At 55.6% G+C, this 25,445-nt stretch overlaps 1 protein-coding gene and 1 pseudogene across 2 annotated transcripts in view; one reads left to right on the forward strand and one right to left on the reverse strand.

Moving 5' to 3' along the window:
- POU2F2 (POU class 2 homeobox 2) overlaps window positions 1-14,917 on the reverse strand; it is a 75,543-nt gene extending 60,626 nt beyond the window's left edge. The window contains exon 1 of one of the 2 annotated variants that reach the window (XM_067018231.1): window positions 14,802-14,917. In XM_067018231.1, the coding sequence (XP_066874332.1) occupies window positions 14,802-14,838 (37 nt within the window). In that variant the 5' untranslated portion in view covers window positions 14,839-14,917. The remainder of the gene's footprint in view (window positions 1-14,801) is intronic. The other variant, XM_067018233.1, reaches the window with a different exon arrangement.
- A 7,775-nt stretch (window positions 14,918-22,692) lies between these two features.
- On the forward strand, window positions 22,693-23,526 carry LOC131745247 (transmembrane protein 25 pseudogene; annotated as a pseudogene).
- The last annotated feature ends 1,919 nt before the right edge of the window (window positions 23,527-25,445 follow it).

The raw sequence follows: 25,445 nt of genomic DNA on the forward strand, positions 1-25,445 counted from the left end.
AAAGAAGGGGTGTAAAAGCAACAAGGGCTCCGCCCAACTCCTCCCCCTCCCCCCTCCCCCTCTCTCTACCTGGGCCTCCATCTTCAGGGGTCAAGGGACCCGGACCCCTGGTCCCTGTGCGGAGGGAGGAGCTGGGGTTTCTTCCCCACTCCAAGGCTGCCCACCACCCGCACCCCCGCCCCCGGAGCTAATCAGCGGCTGTCATCTCCACGGTGAGGTCTTGGTTAAGGAGATTTAGGGCTGGGATCAATAGGAAATTTAAAAATCGATGCAGCGCGCAGGGCAAAATCGATGGCGTTTAATCGCCTTGCCGATTCCCAGTCAAAACAATTAGCCGCGCTGAGTGTTGAACACGGTGGCGACACGGCATTAACCGTCAATATTGGTGTAAGTGATGGCGGGGCGGGCAGGGGAATCCCCGGGCCTCTTCGGGGCCTGGAGTCGGGCAGTGCCTTCAGGCTGGGGTCCTCCCTGGAGGCAGCGCCCCCCTCCTGCCCTGCCCTCTGCCCTCTGCCCTCTGCCCCCCTCCTCTGCGACGCCCACAGGCGGGACCACCCCTGGCCCGTCTGCCTCCAGCTCTCTTCCTCGTGTCATCTCCCAGGTCCCAGAACCCCCATATGCCCCTGACAAACCCCTCTCCCAAGTAGCTAACATCTCCCCACGGGACAGGCAAGCCCTGTGGGAGCTGGGAAACGTATTCCCAGCAGGACCTTGAGACTGGAAGATGGGAATGGGAGCTATTTCGAAGGTGCCTTCTCCCCATTTCACAGATGGGGACTCTGGGGAAAAGAGGGAAAAAGCAGATGGCCCATGGCGACCTGGCACGGGATGCAGGACTGGAGCCCTGACTTCTCTGACTCCGGAGTCTCTCTTCCTCGCAGCTGCGCCACAGAGAAGGGGAAGGTTCCCATGTTTCCTGGGGAGGGAAAGAAGGTCCTGGCCCCTCAGCTCTCCTTGAAGCCACTAGAACTGCTTCTGGAGGATAGGCTGGAGCCTGGCTCCACTGGGGGTCCCCACACCACCCAGTACAGGCTATGGCCCTGAGCTGGAGCTTGGGACAGGCCTGAGGATGACAGTGCCCGTCGGCCCGCCACACATACCGCCCACATACACTTTCACTGAGGAGCCGACGGACAGAGCAACCGTCTCCCACAAACACATCAGCTCAGCTAAGTTCAGCAGAGTAGCCCATGGTGAGAGCAGCCGGGGTTTCCTGGGCGCTAGCTGTGTGCCAGGTGTGGTTCGTTGCTCTGCGGGTGTGACCTTGAAGAATCCTCACAACCCTTTGGTGAGGATCGTTCTCACGATACAGATGAGGAAATGGAGGCTCAGAGAGGTGAAGTCACTTGCCCAAGGTCACACAGCCAAGAGGGGGCAGCTCAGTCTGACCGGACTCCAAGGGGAACAGGACACAGAGTGAACAAGATCTAATGACCCCAAGCAAGAGAGTGGATGCAAGGAGAGGGTGCAGGAACCCGGCACCTAGGCAGAGGTCCAGGAGGGGCCCGCAGAGGTCCCAGAGGCAGGGGTGGGGCAAAACTGGAGAACAGCCCTCGAAGCTCCTGACCTAGCAGGACGAGGATGGGAGATGGTGAGGCCGAGGCTGGCTCTCACCTTCTCTGAACTTGCCGGAGGGCTCCGAAGAGCCCCGAAGGGTTCTGGGGTGCTGTGTGGGGAGGGTGGAGGCTTCCCCAGCCACCCGCTCCCTGGCGCGGAGGCAGGGAGCGTGTGCGGGCAGGGGAGGAGGTCCTTGAGATGAGCCAGGGATTGATCTGACAAGGTCCTAATCAAATGGTCAATATCGCTGACCTGACCACTTAACCTATTGATAAGCTGGCAAGGATGGAGCAGGCGGCGAGGGCTCAGGAAGGACGGCAGCGAGAGGGCTGGGGGGCAGCCCGATGGGCAGTGCTCAGGCCCACAGCGTGCCTGGGTCTGGGGGCCTGGGAGAGGGTGGGCGGTTTCCTCCTCAAGTGCCCCCACCCACCTCCCCTCTGATAGGTCATGTGTCTTCTTCTTTTTTTGGGGGGGGCCGTGCGCACGGCATGTGGGATCTTAGTTCCCCGACCAAGGATCGAACCCACGTCCCCTGCATTGGGTGTGGACCACCAGGGAAACCCCATGGTCATGTGTCTTCTGCACGGGGCTTCGACCCAAGCTTCTCCCGCTGGTCAGGGCCCCTGAGTGAGGCTGGGAACCGTCCCCAATGGCACCCAAGCCACTCCCAGGTCCCCTAGGCTCGTGCCTTAGCTTCTCACACATATGAGAAGGGCCTCTCTGTGCCTCAGTGTCCTTTTCTGTAAATTGGGGATAATTACAATAGGAAATGCCAGGAAACAACCTAGATGTCCTGTGACTGGGGACTGGTACAGTTCATGATGGTGCGGCAGCCACATAATGGAGGGCTGCGGAATTGTAGAAAATATGCTTGAAGTAAACTCATTGACAAGGAAGTGACGTTCCTAATCCATTTTTATGAAACGCGTGCACATACACACACACTTTTTAAAAAAATTTTCCTAAAGAAAAAGGTTTAGAGCAGAAATCAGAACACTTTTTTTTTTTAATAATTTTTTTTTTGGCTGTACCGCGCAGCTTCGGGGATCTTAGTTCCCCGACCAGGGATTGAACCCGTGCCCAATCCCTGGGCCCCAGCAGTGAAAGCAGAGTTCTAACCACTGGACCGCCAGGGAAGTCCCAGAAGTCAGAGTTCAGAGTTTGGTCCCAGGCATCTGACTTTTAATACATTCTTTGGGTAAACTCGTAGGCATCCTCCCATTTGAGAAAAAGCTATCTAGAAAGATAGGCATCAAGAAGTTAATTTTTGTTTTCATTTAACTAGATGATCACGGTGGGATTTTTTTTATCCCGTTGCATATCTGCGTTTTCTACTTTTTCTGCAATGAACATGTGTCACGTGAGTTGACACCTGTTTGTAATTGCAAAAAGGCAGGGCTAACGAGTCCTGCATCAGCAGGACTGCGGCGAGGCGCTCGGCGGACACACGATGAGCGGTGTTTCTCTGACCCCTTTCCCTCTCCCAGACAGGCTCGTCTTATGTTCCCCCTGCCTCCAAGCCCAGCCGAGCCCAGAGCCCCCAAGAATGTGAATGAATCTGAAATCTGCCGAGTGGAGAAGATCTTCTGGTTTCTCCTCTATTAGAGAGGACAGGGTAGGACCGAGCCGAATTCTGTGCCCTGTCCCCGCTTCAGGAAACTGGCTGAGGGCTTATGGGCAGGAGGGACAGCTGGAGGGGAAGCCGAGGCCCAGAGGGAAGGAAAGGATTTTCCCAGCATCACACAGCTGGTTGTAACAGAGCTGGGACCAAAGCCGGCTCCGGGGTTGTGCCATCCCACTGCCGAGAGGAGAAAAACCCGAAGGATCAAGTGTGCACGCGGGCCAGAGGACCAGTGAGAGGGCGTGCGATTCTGTGGAGCAGAAGAGCCTGGTGGTCAAAAAGCTGTGTGACCCTGGGCAAGTCACTTCATCTCTCTGAGCCTCGGTTTGCTCAAACATAAAACGGGGATAACACCTGCCTCACAGTGGTGGTGTGAGAAGTCAACAAGACCATGCTTACAACCAACTTAGGAGAGGGACTGACACGGAAAGGGGCAAGTGAGTGGTGGAAATGATATTAGGATTATCAGCCCGCAAACGATGTATGCGAGTAGGACGTGCAGGGTGCGGAAGGGAATGCAGTGCGGGGGGGGCAGGGGGAAGGCGTGTCCTGGTACTCTGTCTTGGGGTGAACAAATGCAATGAAGACACCTGGCTCAATATGTTCCTTTAGGGACTTCCCTGGCGGCCCAGTGGTTAAGACTCCGAGCTTCCACTGCAGGGGGCACAGGTTCGATCCCTGGTCAGGGAACTAAAGATCCCACATGCCGCGTGGCACAGCCAAAAATATATATTTATATGTTCCTTTGTTCACTTGTTCATTCATTCATCCATTCATTCATCCAATAAGCACTTCCTGAGGCCAATTCTAGGTCAGACCCTGTGTCAAGCCCTGCAATCCACATATGAACAATGGGAGTTCCCGCTGAGTTAGTAAAGAGGGATTGGGGATGGCTGGGCTGCTCTCTCATCTGTGAGAGCTGCTTGCCTCGGTGGCCTCCAAACCACCCTTTGAGGCTTCTGCTGAAAGGGGCCGAGCAGGAGCTCAAGCCCCCACCGCCTGCCCGGTGCGGTACTTCAGCTGGGTGTGCGAGCACACGTAGGAATAGTAAGGTCTGTGCAGATGGGCTGTGTTCACCTTTGTGATTCACAGACCCGCACACCAGGCCTGACACTCTGGGGACACGCCGTGCTCGATTTTTTCTTTTCCTCTGTGTGTGTGTGTGTTTTTTTTTTTTTTTTTTAATGAAAAAAAAATGTTCAAAGAGCCTAGCACAATGCCTAACACCTGGCAGGTCCTCAATAAATAGCAGCTATTATTAGTATCATCATCACACACCAGATCACTCTTGATCCCTACAAAAACCTTATTTTGCCGACGAGAAAAACTGAGGTTTAAAAGGAGTGATGTGATTTGCCCACAGCCGGGGCTGGGACTCAAAGCAGGGTGTGTGCGACCCTACAGTCTGGGGTCTGCCTTTTCCTGTCATGGGGTGGGTTGTCAGGGTCAGGGAGTGGGGGAAGGACAACAGCTGGGGGGTAAGCAGACGTGATGATGGGGGGGCAAGGATGCCTTGGCTGGGGTGAGGGGAGCATTGTCAGGAAGACGGAGTAGAGTGCACAGGCCCAGGATGATGGGTATAGAGTCTGGCTGCTGCAGCCAGCTGGCCTCCTTCCTCAGGCAGGAGGTGGCCTCACTTGCCAATGGCCCTACCACACTGGTAGGTGCAGGCCCCCTTCTGCCCCGGGACGCGAGCTCCCTCCACGCTTGTTCAGCACCGCCGACGTCCAGCTCTACTATTACACTGGACAACTTGGATGACAAGGGACCCAGCTCCTGTTCATCTGACAAACATCCACTGTGCACTGACTGTGTGCTAAGCCTCTTTCTAAAGGCAGTGGGGATACAGCCGTGAACAAGACGAAGTCCCTGCCCTCACAGTGTTGACCTTCTAGTGGAGGAGGAGATACAATAGATAAGAATATGTATCTCAGAGCTCAGAAGGAAAATAAAGCAGGTGAAGGGGTAGGTTACAAGATGATGTTACTTTAGACTGAGAGGTCAGGAAAGGCCTGTTGGGGAAGGTGGGCTTTGAGTAGTGTTGGGGGTAAGAGCTTTCCGGGCAAAAGGAACAGCAGGTGCAAAGGCCCTGAAGCAGGAACAAGGTTGATGTGTTTGAAGAAGAGCAAGAAGGCCAGAGTGGCCTGAGCTTCTGGAGGCAGGAGGAAAGGTGCAGAAGTTGAACAGGCAAGCGGGTACCAGTTCATGCAGGGCTTCCAGGCTAAAGAAGATGTTCTAAGTGTGTTGGGGGACTCACTATGGCAGATGAAAGTTGGTCTCACCTTCAAACACCAAGCTCCATCCTCACTGCTTCCCCATATACCACGTGGGGCTTTCTGACCCATTCATTCTCGAAGAACAAGCCCCAGACGCCTTCAGTAAACCCTTGGAGTCCCAGACAAGGCTCCTTCAGGGTCGACCCTCCCATTCTGGGGACTCCTCTGGGGCAGGGAAGGGACTGGCTCATCCGTGCACCTTGGCACCCAGCTAAGGCCTGGCCACAGGAGGCCTCAGAAAACACCAAGAGTGTCAATGGTCACTAAAAGGGATTGTCACCCTTGACCTCCACCTCCCAGCAAATCTCCCTGTGGGAGCAAGTTGTAGCTTGTTCAACTCCGACCAGAGGCAGAGAGAAGGGGCTGGAGCAGGGGGAAGGCAGCTGTGTCACCGCCCTGGCCAGGCCTTGTCCAGGGTTCCCAGAGTGGATGGGCAGGGCAGGAGGCCCCTCCCTCTGGGGGGTCTCCCTGTCCTCCTTCCGTCCCTCCTCCTCACCAGACTCTGAGATCCCTGACTTAGTACGTGGCTCACATCCTGTCAAGCCCCTCCTCAAAACCCTTCTGTCTATGCGGTGCACCTGAAATAAATCCGAGCCTCACAGCCCTTCCCAGTGTGGTCAAGCTTCATCTCTCGCCCCTACCTGAACACACCTGCAAGTCCAGCGACGTGCGCATTCGCTCACACCTCCGTGCCTGTGCACAGGGAGTGCCTCTATTTCTTTATTTTTTATAATTTTTTATTTTCGGCTGCACGGCGAGGCTTGCGGGATCTTAGTTCCCGACCAGGGATTGAACCCACCACCCCTGCAGTGGAACTGCGGCGTCCTAACCACTGCACCGCCAGGGTATTCTCGGGAGTGCCTCTATCTGGACAGCCCTCTGCCTCCCCTTTGCCTCTGGACCCTGCCCACAACTGTCCATGTCACCTCCTCAGTGGAGCCCCCGGACCCTCCGAGGCAGCACAGCCCCGGCACGCTCTGTGCACCTCTGTCAGAGCCCAGACGTCTGGGCCCCAGCCAGGGGGACCCCATTTTCCACCAGAGGAGTCTTCTAAAGGGTCACTGAGGTACAGAGGACTGGGGTGGGGGCATCTGTGTCCTGCATTATTTATGCCTGTGCGGCCTCAGTACGTTTTGGAAGGGATGTGTGTGCACATTTGGAATCAGGATGTTGTGTCTACTGCTCAGCTTAAATGTCATGTCCACAGAGGTCTTACACTTGACCCACCAATCTCAACCAAGTTCTCCCATGATCCCTTCCCCCAGCGCCTCGTTCCTTTCCTTCCCAGATGTTATCACTGTTCACAACTAACTACACACCGAGGTCCAATCAGTACCCATCCTGTTGGCTCCAAGCTCTCGGAGAGCAAGGCCCAGGTCTGTCTTGTAAGTCACTGTCTCCCAGCTTCTGAGATAGGGCCTGGCTCACGCAGGGCCCAGTTCCTGTGTGATGAATGAATTCATTCCGTGAATGTGTGATGAATGAATTCATTCCGTGAATGTTTTTTAAACCTGAGCATCTACCCATTTTCATTTTGCTCAAAGGGAACGAGGCTAAAGTGGGGGAATGTCTGTGTGCTGTAACTGAGAACACGTCCCTTCAGGTCACTGTGACTGGCTTCCCTGTGGGACCTCTGAACGTGGCCTGTGTGCAGTGAACCCATGGGCATGCGGGCTGAGATGCCGCCATATTTAGTATCTGTGTTTGTACCTTTCCTGCTGAAAAGACTCTCCACGTGAGGAGCACCCTGGTGTTTCAGTATTTGTCTTGCCGTGTGATGTCTCGGTACCTACGAGCACGCATGGATGTCTGGGCTTTCGTACCTGTGTGTGAGTGCGTGCTTATCCTTGTTTTTATGTCTGGTATGTCCATTTCAGCATCTCCGGAGACGTGTGCACAAGCATCTGTGTGGATTTGTAGGCTTTTATATCTACGTGTTTTCTAAAGAGAATCTCTGACCAAGGGTACAGGTACCTGGGTCTCAGGACCCACGGGTGCACAGATCTGTCATGTATTTGAGAATGTGTGTGTCTATTTTAGAACCACTGCATGTGTCTGCATGTATATCTATTTCAAAATTTCAAAGTCTCTGACTATACTTTGTAGTTTGGAGGGTGTGTGTGCGTGTGTCTGTGTGTGTGTCGAGAATGACATGGACTGGGGTACCCCTGTGTGTCCCTCCTTCCCCTCTCCAGCCTGGATGAGTGCCTCTCCTCTGCCTCTCTCTCACGCACGCCCACCCATGCTCATATGTGCCGCGCGGATGGGGAGGGGGCCAGGGTGTCCGCGAGCTCCTGTGTCACAAGGTTAATTTCTCCGCAGCCAGGCAGACTGGGCCCTGAGGGGAGGGGTGGGGAGGGGCTGGTCCCCACAGCCCCTCTGATAAATATGTATTTGGGGCTGCTGTGCTCAAAGGTCACGCGGGGAGAAGGAGGAGGAGGGGTGGTCTGCACTGTGCGGTGCTGCTGGGTCCCAGCCAGGCCCGGCCTGGGTTGTGTGACCCCCCCTCCAGAGGGATGACGCATAGATTCAGGGAGATGCCCCCTTCATCTGGTCTGGCCCACCCCACCCACAGCTATGCTCAGAGGGAGACGCTGTGTGGACACACAGATACGCAGACTCTGGAGCAGGCAAGCACAGAAGCCCACACCCGCTGAGGCCCAGACGGAGGCTCTGACGGATGCGCAAAGGCGGCCTGTGGGCCACCAGGTGCACGGACAGCTGGAGTCCAGGCCATTCCTTCTCCCTCACCCCAACCTTCACCCAACACCGAAAAAGAATACAAGCACGCAAGAGCGCACAGCGTCTCATGAAAAGAAAGGTCCTTGCACGCTCAATACACACATGCACGTATGAGCACAACGGTACACGAGGTGCATCAAGAAGGGTCCCTGAACACTTTGTGGGTGGGTACGCACACAAACACACAAGTGCACATACAAGGTTGCACACAGATGCACCACAAGAGTGCCCAGGACACAAAGTTCTACAGAGGCAGGTGCACGCTGATGTATGTACACACACATAGGCACGCACACATGCACACTCACCCATACAAAGACCCCAAGACACGCACACCAGGCAGGATGCCGGCAGGGCCAGGCTGGGAAACCCACCCTGTCGCGACACAGCCGGCTCTGGCCCTCTCCCCACCGAGGCGAGAAGGGCCACCGGGTCTCTGCTCTGTGGCCCCCCAGCCGGCTCCAGCCAAACGCGCCATCATTTGTCCAGCCCCGAGTCACATCAATTGTCGAGCCTCCCTCCTCGCTGACCGGCCATCTCGGCCATCCGCGGCCTCGGCCATTAGCCGGCTCCCGCCTCTGGCCTGTGTTTGTTGAGTCTCCCTTACCTGGCAGAACCGTCCAGACCAACGGAGCCCTTTCAGGGTCTGCCTGACCCCTTCCCCAAGGGATTCTGAGGTCCCCTGTCGTGTGACCCTCAGCCCAGGCCTCAGGGCGACCCCCTCCCCTCGGCGCACCGCTCAGGCGGTCATTCTTCAATGACCGCTGCCCACGGTGGTTCTGGTGGATCTCGAGGCTGTGTGTTTGAGTGTGCGTATGTGCGTGCGTGAGTGTGTCTGTGTGTGTGTGCGTGTGAATAAGGGCTTAGGATACCAGCAGCTGTGCTTAAAGTCCAGGAGTATCTGAGCGTGTGGTTGTGCATATGGGGAGTGAGGATGTCAGGGGCGTGCTTCACACGTGTGTGCGTGCATGTGCACGTGTGTGCGTGCTGGAATGCAGGGAGTGACTAGGTGTACGGGTCTGGCCTTGGTGCAGGGGGCTGTGAGCGGCTGTTTCTGTCTCAGGCATGGGGATCCGTGCGGTACAGGCGGCTGCTTTTCAAGCAGTTGTGAGCAAGCAGGGTGTGTCTCCCCCACACTCCGCTGCCTGTGTTTGTGAAAGTGACAGATGCTGCCTCCCTGGCCTCACTGCGGGGGATTAAGTCTGTGAATGCCACATGAGTCCGCACCCCGGTGGGGGAGGGTCCCCAGCCTGCTCTTACACTCACGTGCGCGGGCCACGGCCCTGAACGGTATAGGGTCTTGGGGACGACGGCTAAAGTACCCCCTTGCCAGTTTCTCTGAAGGAGAGCGCGTCCGAACGCACGCCGGGGTGAAGGGCTGTGTGTGCGTGTGCACAGGCCGTCACTCACGCTCACACACTAGTCCGTGTTGTCCGAGGCACGCTGTCGTAAGGTGCACGTGTGCGCTCAAGATCACACACGTGATAGCTCCCCGGGGCCACAGAGATCAAGTCCAAACTTCTCGGAACCTCCAGAGATAGGCCCTGCGACACGGTGCCAACCTCAGCTCTTAGGGCCATGCCCCCAACCTGGGCCACTTCCTCCCTGCTCCCCGCTTCCCTCAGTCACCTTTCCGCCCTCCCCCCTTCTTGCCCCCTTCCTCACTGCCTGATCATCCTCAAAGACCCACTTCCCTGTTTAAACACACACCTCCCTCCTCCAGATTCCCGATGACCCAGAAGCTCCCTTTGTGCTCCAGGCACCCAGAATCTTGTGTACGGCTGGGTCCACTTCAGAGCCCAGGGTTGGTCCCTAACAATCGTTTTCAGGTAAGGAGTGATCATGCTGCCATGGCCTGACTGCCTCGGGGAACGAGCTGTACTTCATTAGCTGGGTGACTCACACCACTCAGTAAATACCTACTGAATTCGGGGACCTAGGAGGTGGGGTCACCACCTCCAGCCTCCTTCCGAGTGTGTCAGAGCTGGGAAAGCTGCCTGCCCCGAGGATCTAAGGAAGGTGGGGCTGTGGATGAGTGAGGGAAGGAGCACCTGCCTCTGGGAAGGTGGCTGTGCAACACGGGGCACACCAGCAGGGGCTGGGGGGGGGGGCGGAACATAAGCTCATCGGTAACCCTGTCACTGAAGAGGGCCAGCCCCAAACTGTCACCCACAGAGTGGGCTCTCAACCTCACTCCTTTGCCGGCTTTCCCTTCAGGATACAAAGCGAAACCCAGGTCCTCAAAGCCCTTGTTGAGCCACGCAAGGCATCCATCCACCTGACAGGTCCTGGGAGAGGGCCTGTGGATGGACGTCTCAGGGGGCAGGGAGGAAGTGGGGGAGGCGCCGAGCCAGGGAAAGGAAATGGTGCCGGGACAGATAAGAGGAGAGGGGCAGACCTCCAAAGATAGGCCAGGCTTGATACCAGGAGTCCAAGACCTCAGTCCTAGCACCGCTTGGGTGCTCATAGGCTGAGAGAATCAAGCCCTCATCGGTGAAAGGGGCACCATCAGGGCTGCCTTAAGAGGTAGGCGGTTGTAAGGGGCGTCGTCATGGTTATTATTATTATTATTAGATTAGGAGTTATTAGGCCCAAGGGAAAAACAATGAGTGATATATATTTAGAAGAAAGAACAGACCCCGGTCTGAGGAGACCCCCACGTCCACTCTCTCCTCCAACAATTCCCCACACTCAGGTTTCTCAGCCATTTCAATCCTGAAAAAAGTACTGGAAATTAACCACCACATGCCAGACAGGGAAACTGCTTCCTTGCCCCCATCTAAGTCCAAGTACCCACTGGCATAGCCATCTGTCCCCCCCCATCCAGGGTCATGCCCCAACACACTACGAATATGCAACAGAGCTCTGACAAGCTCTACCCAGGGGGGTGCTGAGGTTGGGGGCCCTAGCTTGGCTGTCACATCAGTGGGGGAAAGGATTCTGGCCTATGGCTCCTGCATGCAAGGAGCGAATGTGTATGAACCAGAATGCAGAGGGCCTGGGGTGACCACTGATGGGTCTGCTGGAATAAAACCTGGCTAGCATGCTGTTTAGGATGTACGGGCTAACCTCCATCACACACACAGCATGGGTGTGGGCGCGCGCACGCACACACGCGCGCGCACACGCACACGCACGCGCGCACACGCACACACACACACACACACTGTGGCTGAGTTCTTTCCATACCACGGTCCATGAAACAGACACCCTCCATTTTCCCTGCAAAGACTCTCAGAGGGAAGTGAGGGCAACCAGGCCCCCAAGAACAGCATTGCAACCGGCCGGAGGGTTGGCGGGCAGCCTAAGGGAAATGGGGATCTGGACCTTTCCAGTGGACATGGACGGGCCTCTGTCCAGCCTTATCCAGAAATCAGGAAGTAGATGCGGAATCCCATTACCAGCAACTGCTGCCAGTGGCCTCGATGCGATGGCCTCCTGGCCCGCCTGCCACCCGCTGCCACGGGATGCTTTGTTACTACGGAAGAGCCAGGGAAGGTTTCTGTGGGCTGGCAGACTTCGGGGAGGGGGGATCTTTTCTTGTTTTGTTTTCTTGAACCCAGCTCCAAGGTTGCTGTGCAAGTATGCTGTCAAGCCCACCCCTACGCCCACGACCTCTGTGCACATTTCTCATCACTGAACCGGGACCCTACTTCACAAACCCACCCTCCCTCTGACCCAGGACACACGGAGACCCAGAGACACCTAACAAGAGTAACAACAACAACAGTAATAATAGCTCTATGTCGAAACGGTATTATACTTTCACACCGGTGATTTTATTTTATGTGTACTCTTGGGGCACACACCACAGTCAGACCTAGTACTTGCACGCACAGCCTGTGGGCCGACCACGCTGCACGTACAGACTGACGTACTCACCGCCGATGCCAGACTTGGCACACAGACCTGCACACGCGCCAACGGCCGCCACGCACAGAGCCAGAGTGTCTCCCGAGTGCACACGCGGCGAGGGCTCCATGGACATCGAGACAAGGGAAGGATCTTCCAGGATAAATACTCGCGCCAACTCCCTCCTGCACACGCATCACCCACAATGGGAACCTCCAGTACCCGCCCCCGCCCCCCCCCCCCGCCGCTGGACACACGTGTCATAATTCTACACCTTTGGCTCTTCACTCTGCCAAGGCTCCCAAGCCCTGCACACAGTCAGTCCGTCCTGCACGCCTCTCTCAATGCCCGCAGGCCGTGTACACATGCACATGGCCGCCATGGTCTGACTGTACACTCCAGCCCCTCACTGCGCACTGACACCACACTGTCCTTTCCTGCCCCGGGGGAGGGGGCAAATTCGCCTGTCAGGATGGTAAGAGGCTAAAAGCTACTGAGTCAAGCGTCTCATTGGGTCTTTCCCTAAATCCAGGACCTGCTCCCTAACTCTGCAGGCCTCAGGATGGAGGGAAAGAGCGGGGAGTGGTCAGCAGGCCAGAGGCTTTCTCTTTGGATCTTTTACCCGGGGCGCAAAAGCTCTGAGGACCCTCTCAGATGGACCCCCGCACACACCGCCTCCCCTTTTCACTTCCCACTAGCCATCCGTGTCATTTTCTTCTCCGTCCACACCCTTCTCTCTCAGCGGGGCTGAGTCCAGGACCATGAGCCCTCACTTAAAGTCTTCCCCTCCCCCTGCCATGGCCCCAGTGAGCATCCAGCAGTACTTCTCCAGGAGGCCAGAGGAAATAGGGGGATGGCGCTAGAGCCCCCCCACCCGGGATAGACCCAAGCCCCCAGCAGGGATAAAAGAGGGTAGAAATACATGGGTCTGCGGAATAAGGCTTAGGCTCTGGTGGGAACTTGGGGGAGTCCTGTCTTTGCACAGAGCCCCTCTCCCTGGCATGCTGTTCAAGCCGAATGCTACAAAAGTGATGAATAAATGAAACTGAGGGAGGGGGTAGAAAGGACGGGGCGACAGGGAAAATGAGTGGCAGGGAGGGAGATGGGGGAAGGGGGAAAAGAGAGAAAAAGAAAGGGAGGGTGGAGAACAGGAAGATGGCAAAAAAAGAAAACCTGAGGGGGTGGGCGGTAGTTTTTGTGGAGAGGAGGAAGAGACAGAGAAACTGGAAAACAGGGAGAAAGAGACACCAGCAAAGGAGATGGAGAAAAAGGAGCCCAAGGTAGGACATGAGAGGAAGAAAAGAGATGGGAGCAAAGAGGCAGGAGGAGGCGGCCAAGGGGGTTCCCCAAGTTACAGACTTTGCCCAGAGAACTGAGGGGCGCACCTGGCTCCCCTAACATCGCTCCGGGGCCCTGGAGCTCCGCTGCCCACCTCTCTGGCCAGAGACGCCGATGCCTCTTGGAGTCCCGATCCCGGCTTCCACCCTTCTGGCAGTCCGAGGCACCCCGTTTCTTTCCCTTGCCCCTCAATCCCACCCCCACCCCTTTCTCGTTCCCCGTGCCCTCTTACCTCTCCCCCCCCCATGCACCCTGCTTGCTTCCGAGCTTCAGACAGCATCACCAACCAATATCCTCACCATCATCACACTCGACCGGCCCCCACACCCCCAGGAAAGGGAGGAAAAACAAACAAACAAACAAACAGGCGGCACCGCCACCAGCCCTGACCCCCTCTCGCCTCATTTTCTCCACAGTCGCCCGCTCCCCAAATGCAGGGTCCAAAATGGGTATCCCGCCCAGCCCGGGGAGCCTCTCCAAAGCGCCGAACGAAGCCAGTCTGTCGGGCGCAGATGCCACCTTGTCTCTCCTCTCTGCGCTCGCTCCTTTTTGTATATGATGGCCCCAGCCGCGATGTGGTTTATTTTCGTCTTTTTATTGGTGTTATTTTTTTTCCTCTTTTCCTTTATTTTTTTGGCCTGGGGGCGGCAGCGATGAAAGCGCCCACCGCCCGTCTCCTCCGCCAGCTCCCGGCCGGCCGCTCTTTCTCTAGTCTGCGCTCCTGGGCCTCCCTCCTTTCTCTTCTCTGTCTCCGCTCGGCTCCTCCGTCCTTTCAGCTCCGTCCCCAGTCGACTGCTCTCTCCTCTCTCTACTGCCTCCTCCTCCACGCCTCTCCTTTCCCCTTCCTTCTTGCCCCTTCTCCCCTTTTTCTCTCCCTCTTCACCTCCTCTGCGTCCCCATTTCTTCCCATCCCTCCCCCCCCCCCACACCAACCACGCACATCTCTCCTTTGGTTCCCTCGCTGCCACCAACTGTAAGCCGACCCCACACACACACCTCGCCCCCAAATAATAAAAATACCCAGCCAGGGGGCAAAGCCCCGACGCCGGGCGCCGGGAGGGAGGCGAGAGGGCCGGGGCCGCAGCGGCGGCGGGCAGCCGGAGCGCGGTGCGGAGCGAGCGGCGCCCGCCCGGCTCCCGCCCGGAGAGCTCTCTGCAATAGGCCGAGCCGGCTGCATTAAGCTTCTTGCAATCAATAAAGCGCGGGTCAGATTATGCAAAGCGCAGATATTAATATGCAAAGTTTTAAAGATTTTTAAATGGAAGGGCGAGCGCGGCGCGGGCGGGCGGGCAGGGGCTGCGAGGGGAGAGGGAGGAAGGGAGGGCGGGCGGGCGGCGCGCAGGCGAGCTGGGGAGAGGAGGAGGCTGCCCGCCGCCCGCCCGCCCGCCCGGCTGCGCCGCGCCGCCTTGCCTTACCGCTGCTCCCATCGGTAGGCGCCGCTGTCTTCGCCATGCGCGTCAGCTGCACAGCTCCGAGGGGATGGCCGAGGAGGAGCCGCCGCCGCCAACGCTACCCCCGCTCCCGCTCCCGCTCCCGCGCCCGCTCGCTGCCTGCTGCTGGGCTGCTCTGGCCGCTGCTCCTCGCCTGAGCTGCCGGCGCGAGCCCAGGCGCGCGCCATCCCCGGCTCCCACCTTGTCCCCATGGCAACCCCGGGCCCAAGGATGCTCAGAGAGAGAGCGCGAGCGAGAGAGCGAGGGGGGAGAGAGGGAGAGGGAGAGGGCGGGGAGCGCAGGGGACACGGAGGCAGGGAGAGGCCCCAGACTCACAGAGACACAGAGAATCACAGAGACAGAGACACGCAGAGACACGCAGAGATAGGCTGAAACAGATAGAGATGCAGTAACAGAGAGAGGGGAGAGGGGTGGGGAATAGAGGGGGACACAGAGACAAGGAAAAGCACAGAGACCTACAGAGACACACAGAGAGAGACACACAGAAGGAGACAGAGGGGAAAGGGAGGGGCAGGGAGCAGAGGGGGACTCAAAAGCAGGGAGGTGCCCTGAGGCCCGGAGACCCACAGAAACACCCAGAGACACAGAGACATCCAGGGACAGAGACAAGGGGAAAAAGGGGGAGAGGGAATAGGCAGGGAGCACAGAGGACTCCGAGGCAGGGAAAGACTCATAGAGACAAAGAGATGCCCAGAGACAGAGACATAGAGTCAGAGAGACACAGAGACACACAGAAACATATGAACACAGACAGAGCGAGAGGGGTGGGGGACAGAGGGGGGACTCAAAGGCAGGGAGATGTCTTAAGACCCAGAGACTCAAAGAGACACCAGAGACACAGAATACAGTAAGCAAAGGGAGAGGGGAGAGGGTGGGAGTACAGGGGATACGGAGGCAGAGAGATGCCAGAGACACACAGAAACATGTAGACACAGGCATGGGCGGGTGGTGAGGAGAGAGGTGGGGAGAGCAGATGGGGACATGAAAGCAGAGAGAGGCACTAAGAACCAGAGACACTCAGAGACAAAGAGATAAGGAGAAGAGATCCATGCAGAGAGAGAGATGAGGAGCCAGAAAAACAGCCACAAAGAAGCAGACAGACAGCAGATGTGAATAGTCAGAGAGAGAGAGAGAGAGACAGAGACACAGATAAGAGAGAGAGACATGCAAGAATCAGAGATAGGAGAAAGAGCCACACTCAGAGAAAGAGGGAGGAAGAGGCAAGACGGAGCTGGAGAGATGGAGAGATAGGAAGACACAGAGACAGAGAGGCACAGAGAGATAGACATGGAGATAAGAGAGACATGCAGAGTCAGAGAGATATGAAGAAAGAGCCAGAGAGAGGCAAAGCCAGAAAGACACTGACAGAGACCAAAAGATACAGAGACTGAGATAGAGAAAGAGGCACAGAGAGAGAGGGGCAGAGGCAAGGAGAGAGATGACTAGTGAGATGTAGACAGAAACACAGAGAAACAGAGGGATTCTGAGAGGGAACCTAAGAGACAGACAGAAAGAAATGTGCAAAGAGAGACACAGAGGCCAAGACGGAAAAAGAGACAAGAAGAAATACAGACAGTGAGAGACAGAGAGCAAAGACAGAGATTTACAGAGGCTAAGTGATGACGCAGAGAAACACAGAGATACAGAGACCTGGACAGAGACTGCAAGAGACAGAGGAGGCATCTAAAGAGACAGAGAGAGATATGGTCGATGGAGACAGACAGACACTGGAAGAGGCGCCCTGGTGGACAGAAATCCTTAGGGAGGTACAAGACAGAGACACCAAGAGATAAATGGAGAGTCCGAAATACAGAATGAGACTGGAAAAGGTGTGTGTGGCAGGGTGTGGGACAAAGAGGCAGAGCCTAGGGAAAGCAGAAAGGTGCAGGCTGGGGTGACAGCAGAGACCAGGAGAGGGACAAGGGGGTCTAGGGGACCGGAGGGGGAGAGAACAGGAGAGCAGGTTGGGGGAGACAAAAATAGCAGGGAGGGGAGGGAAGCAAGGAGGGCAGGACACGGTCACTGAACACCTCCCCTGTGCCAGACACAGTAAGGCTGGGGAGGGAGAGGAAGGAAAGGGAGGCTGAAGGGAAAGGGACCCTGGGCCCCGGGCAAAGTCGGCTCCGAGTCCGAGGAGGATACGTGGCCGCCGGCCCCGGCCGGCGGGGGCGCTGCGGTGCGGGGAGGAGGATGGGGCTGCGAATGGTACCCAGACCGGGAAGGGGTTTGGGGGAGGAGGGCGGGAGCGCCGCGCCGTCTGGGCTCAGCAACAGCCTGTCGCTTTGTTACCCGTCATCCGGCTGCCCCGTGCCGACTGAATGGGCACACAGGATCGTCGCGTTGGGTGCATGAGAGAAACATGAGAATCGCCAACTGCCCACGTGTACCGAGAGGGCTCCCGGGACCTACAATGCAAGTGCGTAACAGAAATAAATACAGGAAACACCTACCCCGCGGGCGTACAAAGTAAGTACACGGGGACCGGCGTGCTTAACAGACACGGAAGTACCGACTACCTCGTGTGCGCAGCAGCCTCTTGGGACCCACACTGTGTGCACAAAACAAATAAATGCAAGAAATACTCACCCCGTGTGCATACAAAGTAGGTACAGGGACTTTCGCAGCCCGTGCATAAGAGACACGGAACCACTTAATACATCCTACACAGCGCAGGCCCTCAGGCCCCACCCACACTGACTGTGCGGGACACAGATAAATACAGGAAATGGCTGCCCCACCTGCACACAAACTAGGCACACGAGACCTGCAGGGCATGGACGTAGGAACCACATACCAAGCAGCTTGCCGGAATCCACACTGTGTATGCACAGCGCAAACGAACGCAGGGAGGACTGTACGGCCTGTGCCTGTAAAGCAGGCGCATGACCTAGTGGGTCTCCCTAGTGTCAACGTGAGAGAGGCCCATGAGCAAATTCTGGAGACCCACAACATGAGTATAACACAAGTTACTATAAGAAACTCCCACTCCGTTTGCAGACAAAGGCACATGGGTCCCGCTAGTAAGAAGGAAACCCCCCCAAAAAGGTGTGTGTGTAATGACAACACAGGAGTGGCCCACCCTGGAAGGAGCGAGAAGGAACACGGACCCTGCAATGAACTACCCAGCGGACCCTGGTGTGTGTGTGCACGACCGAGGATGACTGCCAGAAGGGAGGTTCCAGGCCAGGGCTGGGGCCAAGGACAAGGACGGGCTATGCTCTGCCTCGCCCCCAGCACCTAAAAGGACGGCATGTGGTGAGGGCTCATCCCTTCTAAGAATGACCAAGTATGCAATAATTATGTGTATGATGGATACGCACTACGGACACGAATACCGGTGTTAAGGATCCAAAAATATTGATTTGCTACGTGGGAAGAGTCCATTTCAGATGCTCACTAGACGGGATGTTGAGTGGCCCACGTATGACAGGTATCCCCTAATTGTCCGGACTATCCATATCAAGCAGAAGCTGACATTCCTCATGTACATACGCACCAGAAGCAGAGGCAGGAGGACAGCCCTGGGGGCAGGTCGTCCTAAATGCTCTCGAGGGCTCCGCCCAGCCCTGAGTCATAACCCTGGGAGAGTTGAGGCAGCCACCAGGCACGTTCGTTCGAAGATGTATGCGGGACACAGCACACAACGCTGGGGAAATGTGCATGCTCTCCCTGCTTCTGAAAGAGCCCTGATTCCAGAAGTGTGGATTCCTCTGAAGAGTGGGGGGGGGGGGGGAGGGCGTCTGAGTGAGGGCCGTGTCTGGGTACAGATATGCATGCATGCAGTTCTTCCCCTGTGAGTGAACCTGAGCGCTTAGCTCTCACCCTTCCTCGTTCGGCCCATCCACATTTCAGAAACTTGTGTAAAAATAACGGTACCTGGTGTTATAAATGCAATATGTTGTAAGCTATGGATACTTATAATTGTGTCTGCATATCTGAATGCACCTCTGGATAGAGGCACATGCTTGCTAATGCAACGTGTCTGCTCACGCATCTGTGGCCACGTGTGTGTGTGTGTGTGTGTGTGTGTGTGTGTATCTTTGTGTCTGGCTCACAAGTCTTGAGTCTCCCTTACACCCCTGAGGGTAAAGGGGGTAAGATATGGGAAATGGAGGCACACGGGGTGGGGGAAGGAAACTGAGGGAAGGAGGAGAGAAGTGGTACAAGAAGAAGGGGGGGAAAAAGAACAGTAGAAGTGGAATGGGACCTCAGGAAGGAAGGAAGGAGGCCGTGGGGACAGAAGCAGACAGGAGACAGTGGATGAGAAGGGGGGGGGGGAGCACAGGGACAGCAGGTAAATGGAGGGGAGACTGGAGGAGAAAGGAGGTAAGTGAGGCGGACAGGAGACCAGCGAGAAGAGTGGGCTAAGGGTGTCGAGAAGAGGGGCCCAGACTGGGGAGAGGAGAAAAGAGATGAGAGATGGAGGGAAGGAGGAGAGAGAAAGAAATCAGAGAGATAGAGGTTTTTCTGGCCAGTACAAAATTTAGAGATTCCCCCAAGGTCCTCCCACGGGAAGGTGTTTGAGGGGGGCATGAAGGGGGATGGCAGGAAGCAGAAGAGAGGAGGGAAGAGAAATCATAACTCAGCATCCCGGGATGGGGCAGAGAGCTGCCTCCAGCATCTCAAAAGGAGCTCAGAGAGAAGGGCTCCTGGGGCAGACAATGGTACCCAGAGCCAGCCCGAGGTGTGGAGGCAGCTGCGGGGGGAGGGACCAGGAGGCGGCGGGAGAAGGAGCTGGCAGCCTCAAGGAGGTGAGGGCTCCGTGGTACAGAGGTTTCCAAAGGCCAGAAGGGCGGGCAGGAGTGGAGAACCAAGGACCAGGTAGAGGAAGAAGCTTAGAAAGAAGCAGAGGTGCGAGAGCCTGCTGGCTAGAAATGGCCAGGGCAAATGGAAGAGCGGCTGGAGGGCGACGTGAAGGCCACCGGGCATCTTGTAGACGGGCTTAGCGTTACACACTTCCAAGGATCAAGAAGCTCTTCTAGGTTGTGTCTCCCAGAGCGTATGATTCAGTCCCATTTAAGAAACATTCACTGAGTGCTAGTATGCGCTAGGACCGTGCTATGAGCTGAAAACACAAAGGTGACCCTCACAGAGACCCTGTTGTGGGGTGGAAAAAGACAGTAAATACGCAGTTACTGATACACTCAGCAATGCAGATGAACCCGAAAAGCAAAGTGAACAAGGCTTGTCACAGGAGACTATATACGGTAGGATTGCATTTACACGAAATTCTAGACAGAGCGAAACTCTAGTGACAGAAAAGTAGCTCAGTGGTGGAAAGGAGCTGGGATTGGGAGGAGGGACTGTACCAAAGGGACAGGAGGGAATTCTGGGGGGTGACGGAAATGTTTTGCATCATGACTGGTGGTAGTTACATGACCCTGTGTGTGTGAAGACCCATCACACTGTACACTTACAGTTGGTGAATGATTGTATTTAAATTATACTGCAATAAAGCCGACCAAAACTACATAAATAAACAAAAAATTATGCGCCAGAACGTTAAGGCTCAAGATAGGGAAAACTGTGCTCAGTAGGAACCAAGAGGAGGTGGAGGGGGCAGTGAGGGAGGGCTTCCAGGAGGAGGTGATGCCTGAGATAAGACCTTAAGGAAGGAGGTGGAGGGTAAGCCGTTTCCATGGAAGGACTTTCACATGATAGCAGGTGAGGACTGAAAAAAGTTCAGTATGCCTCAAACACAGAATGCAAAGTAGGGCTATCAAGTAATGAGAGTAGAGAAAATCAAGGTCCAAAATACAAACCTCATGACCATTGGTAGTACTGGGTTGAATAAACCCCACCTGCACCCCCAAAGGCCCACAGGAGGGAAACTGCAAGACAGGACTGGGAATTGCTCATCTGCCCTCGGCCGCCCCACAGACAGGGGTTCCTTCCCCTGTCCTTCCGGGGAACATCCCTGCTCCCTTCACGTGGGAACGTCCCTCCCCACCAGGCAACAGCCTCTGAAGTGGGCCACCCCCCCCGCCCCCCCCAGTCCCTGCCCACAGCCCACATCTATCTGCAAGCTTGCTGGCCCCAGCGGATCCCTCCGGCCTGGATTCCATGTGGCTACTGCCCCCTGGTGGCTGGAACTATGCATTACTGAGGATGAAGGGACTGTCAAGGCCAGGGCCTGGTCTCTGCCCCACCAGAGCCCAGTCCAGACCACCCCCATCAATGTTCCCCCTTGCAGACGGCCTTCCTCCTTGCTAAATCCAACAGGCGCTTTTCAGTCCTATGGGACTTGCCTTCTCCTCAGCACACGGTCACAACCATCTTTTAAAAATCCTCTTTACATCTAAGAAAGTTCACTCCTTTGGTTCTCCTGCTGTCTCGGCTGCTCTCCCAGAGTGAATCATCCTTACCCCAAACTGTCTTCTCTCTGCTGGTAACCCCAAATTTGTCTCCAGCTTAGCTCTCTCTCCTAAGCTTCAGACCAGATATCCAGCCACCTCCTGGAGGTCCCAAAGGCACCTCAGAATCAACAAGTCTAACCTGAAATGCCTCTTCCCCATCGTGCCCCCGCAACACACACACACACACACACACACACTTGAATCCCTCCCCCCATAATAGCCCCTCCCTCCGATCTAGCAATCAAGTCAAGAAAAATGGCCCCCAGCCTGACAGCCTCTTCCTCACATTCATATCCAAATCGGGCTTGAAATCTAATTCAGTTCATTTACCGCCTTAATATTAAGAAGAAATGGTGGGGAGGGATAGATTGGGAGTTTGAGACTGACATGTACACACTGCTATATTTAAAACAGATAACCAACAAGGACCTACAGTACAGCACAGGGAACGCTGCTCAGTATTCTGTAATAACCTGAATGGGAAAAGAATTTGAAAAAGAATAGATACATGTATATGTATAGCTGAATCACTGTGCTGTACACCTGAAACTAACACAACATTGTTAATCAACTATACTCCAATATAAAATAAAATTTAAAAATAAATAAATAAAATGTAGAAACCAACTGAAAAAAACAATAAAATTTTTAAAAAAGATGAACCATATGAAAAGTACCAATCTTCAATCAGCTTTTTTTTTTTTACAAAAGAGCAGTTTCAAAGAATTCAACCTAATATTTCTCAGATTCATCTCCTCTTCTCTTCCCTTGCCCCCAGTGTCCTGGTTCAGGCCTCCACACCTCCTGCTTGGCCCGATGCACCTGCTTCCTACCTGGCCTCCCAGTTTCCAGTCTGGCCACTGGGGTGATGGTTCCACAACATGTCTCTGATGAAGTCACTCCCTGCTTCAAACTCTTTCAGGGCTCCCTGTTGCCAACAGGACAAAAGCCCAACCCCTTAGCCAGCTTTTCAGGCCCTTTGCAATATCTGGCTCCCCTCCCCCTCCAGTCCCTGCCCACCATGCATCTTATCCCCCGACCACACCGGACCACCACTACTTCTTTGAATCTGCCTCCTCTTACCTCCTGGCCTTGGTACATGCAGTTCCCTATAACTAGAATGTCCTTCCCACTCTTCTCCCCCTGGCTAACCTATTAGACTTCAAGAAACCAGCTCCCAGGGGCTTCCCTGGTGGCGCAGTGGTTGACAGTCCGCCTGCCGATGCAGGGGACGCGGGTTCGTGCCCCGGTCCGGGAAGATCCCACATGCCACGGAGCGGCTGGGCCCGTGAGCCATGGCCGCTGAGCCTGTGCGTCCGGAGCCTGTGCTCTGCAATGGGAGAGGCCACAGCAGTGAGAGGCCCGCGTGCCGCAAAAAAAAAAAAAAAAAAAAAAAAAAGAACCAGCTCCCAGAGGCAGGGGAGGGCATTCTTCGTGACCCCGCCTCCCAGATCCCCTCCTCTTCAGCCCAAATCCAGAGGAGGGGAGAAGGGGCGTAGATGGGTGAGGGAAGCGGGCAGGAGAGAGCCGGAGTCGGGAGAAGGACAGTCCCTTTGGGGGAGGGGACGTGTACCCGAGTGTTTATGCCTGTGTGTGTGTGTGTGTGTGTGTGTGTGTGTGTGTGTGTGTGTGTGTGTGTGTGTGTCTGGGCCTGGTGCAGGCTGCACGGTTGCTGGTGGTTGTACCTGCGAGCATGTGCCTGTTTGTCCCGTGGAGTCAGCGCTCAGTTCTGTGCCTGCAAGGTGTACAGTTAAGCTGGAGATTGCCCAGGTTGGGGCCAAGTACCAGGAAGCTCAAGGCCCGGGCCTCCTGGTCGTCCTTTTTGTCCTGGTGCGTGCAAACCCGCCTGCCAATGTGACCTGGATCGACCAGGATGGGCCGGTGACTGTCAACGCCTCTGACTTCCTGGTGCTGGATGCCCAGAACTACCCCTGGCTCACCAGACACACCGTGCTGCTGCAGCTCCGCAGCCTGACACGCAACCTCTCCGTGGTGGCCACCAACGATGTGGGTGTTACCAGCGCCTCGCTTCGGGCCGCAGGCCCCTCCCAGAGCCCATCCCTGATCCCTAGTGACTCCAACAACCTGACACTCAACAGCGTGTGCCTGCCGCGGGAGAACGTGTCCCTCCTGTCCCGCCTGCAGCTCAACGACCTCACTCCGGACTCCAGAGGGAACCAGCAGACCAGCAGACAGCTCAGGACAACAGCCAGCCAGAGCTTCTGGATCCGGAGCCCGGCAGCCTCCTCACCAGCCGAGGTTTCATCCGTCTCCCAATGCTGGGCTACGTATATCGGGTGTCCAGTGTGAGCGGTGATGAGATCTGGCTCTGAGCTGAGGCTAAGACAGAGGGTGCCTTCTTGGCCCCTGGGCACCCTCCCAGTCCTCTCTGCCTGGCCACATTGCCAACGGGAAGAGGCCACGCCACTGCCACTTTTTGCTTGTCCGCTGGGTCACTGGTATCCTTGGCAAGGCTGCCAGCTGGACCTAAGCCCTTGTTCCAACGCTGGTTGAGGGCCTGCATGATTGCCTGTGCCCAGGCGGGTGGGGCTCTCTGTCCAGGTGTGCCTGGAGGTCATCCATGCCACCTAAGTGTGGCATGGCCTGTCGGCTTGGGGCAGCTCTGTGCCCCACACCGGCGCTCCTCAGCACCGTGTACAGCAGGGATGGGGCAAGCCTGGCTGCGAGGGTCCTGCACGTCCTGGATCTCCTTCCCATGCTATGCAGCTTTGTTCCCTCAGGGAAAATTTAGGACCCTGCTAGCTGTAGAGAACCAGCCTGCCCTTTGCACAGGAACTCACCCCTGGCCCAGCAGCACTGGCCAAGCACAAACCAGTACCCTTTGCTGCACACCTCTCTGCCCCAGCCTCCTCTTGGGCATCACAGGTTATACATTGGACCTTCTCCACTTGGCATTAGACTTCCCCACTGGCCTGGGCCCTGGTGGTGCCAGCGCCTGGTGTTAGCACAAGAAAGGGGAAGAATGGGAGGTGAGAAGTCTGGTGCATCCAGGCCTGCGTGTAGCTATGCCTTGTTTTCTTACACTGTTAGCACTTTAAGCACATCTTCCGGGGAGGGGGTGAGCACGGGCCCCAGGGCCCTGTCTGGGGCATCCCCAAGCCTGGCCTTTTCATGATTCACTGTGAGTGCCCTGAGCCCCCGGGGTTGACGGGTTCCCGCTCAAAGTATCTACCCCGCTATGGGACCCCAGCCCTGACTGCCCCAACAGCAGGAAGCTGTTCCTCCTGTCCCATCCTCTGTTCTTTAGGGAATGGCCACAGTGGCACATAACTTGACAGTGCTGGAAACCTTAGAGGGACATGGAAAAAGGAGGGAGATCACATATCCCAAAACAACCCAAGAACGCTTTTGAAAAGCAATCTGGAAAAGATTGCAAATTAACAGAGTGCCAAGTGTATTTTTCCTTTCTTGATATTTTGTTTTGTAATTTTTCTCACGTTACTGCCAAGGACAGTGCTGAGCACATGGTAGATTCTCAATAAACCTGACTGAGTGAAAAAAAAAAAAAAAAAAAGAACCAGCTCTCATGCTACTATAAATCTCCAGTTTATACATTCATCCATTCCATACACAAGCTGAGGTACCTATGTAAGTGTGACTTCCATGGAAGGTGCTAGGGATGCAAAACAGGAGAGGATATAATTCCTGCTGTCAAGAGCTCAAATTCTCTTGAGTTTTCAAGGGGAAATCATTCTCCCGAAATTGCAGGGGGCATTAAACTCAGAGAGGACAGTATGAACAGAAAAAAACGGGCACATGAGGAAGTGCAGGGTGTGTGCAGACAGGCCGGGGGGTTGCTAGAGCACAAGCTGTGAGAGAAAGATGCTGCTGGAGAGGCTGGATGGGGCCCAGTCATTAAGCATCTTTGGATCTCAGAGGCCATGGGAGTTTTCATCAAGGGCAGTTTTGCATTTTTGAGTGGGGGCCAGAAAAATCAGGAAGCCGTTGCTATAGCCTAGGCAAGAGGTAGTATTGGCTAGTATTACGACGTTGGTATCAGGGACACAGAGGAGGGCACAGGCTGGAAAAACCTTGAGGTAAATCCAGTCAGCAAGGCTTTACATTTGGATATGAGGGTAAGGGAGAGAGTGGTGTCAAGGGCACGCTCCTCAGGTGGATGCCAGGGTAGGTGGAGGTCCCATTTGCTGAGCTGGGAGAAAACAGGAGGTGGCACAGAACTTAGTCAATGAAGTGCTTTTGTTGTTGTTGTGTTTGTTCATTTGTTTTTGGC

The sequence above is a fragment of the Kogia breviceps genome, chromosome 18 (assembly GCF_026419965.1).
Source record: "Kogia breviceps isolate mKogBre1 chromosome 18, mKogBre1 haplotype 1, whole genome shotgun sequence".
Lineage (NCBI taxonomy): Eukaryota > Metazoa > Chordata > Mammalia > Artiodactyla > Physeteridae > Kogia > Kogia breviceps.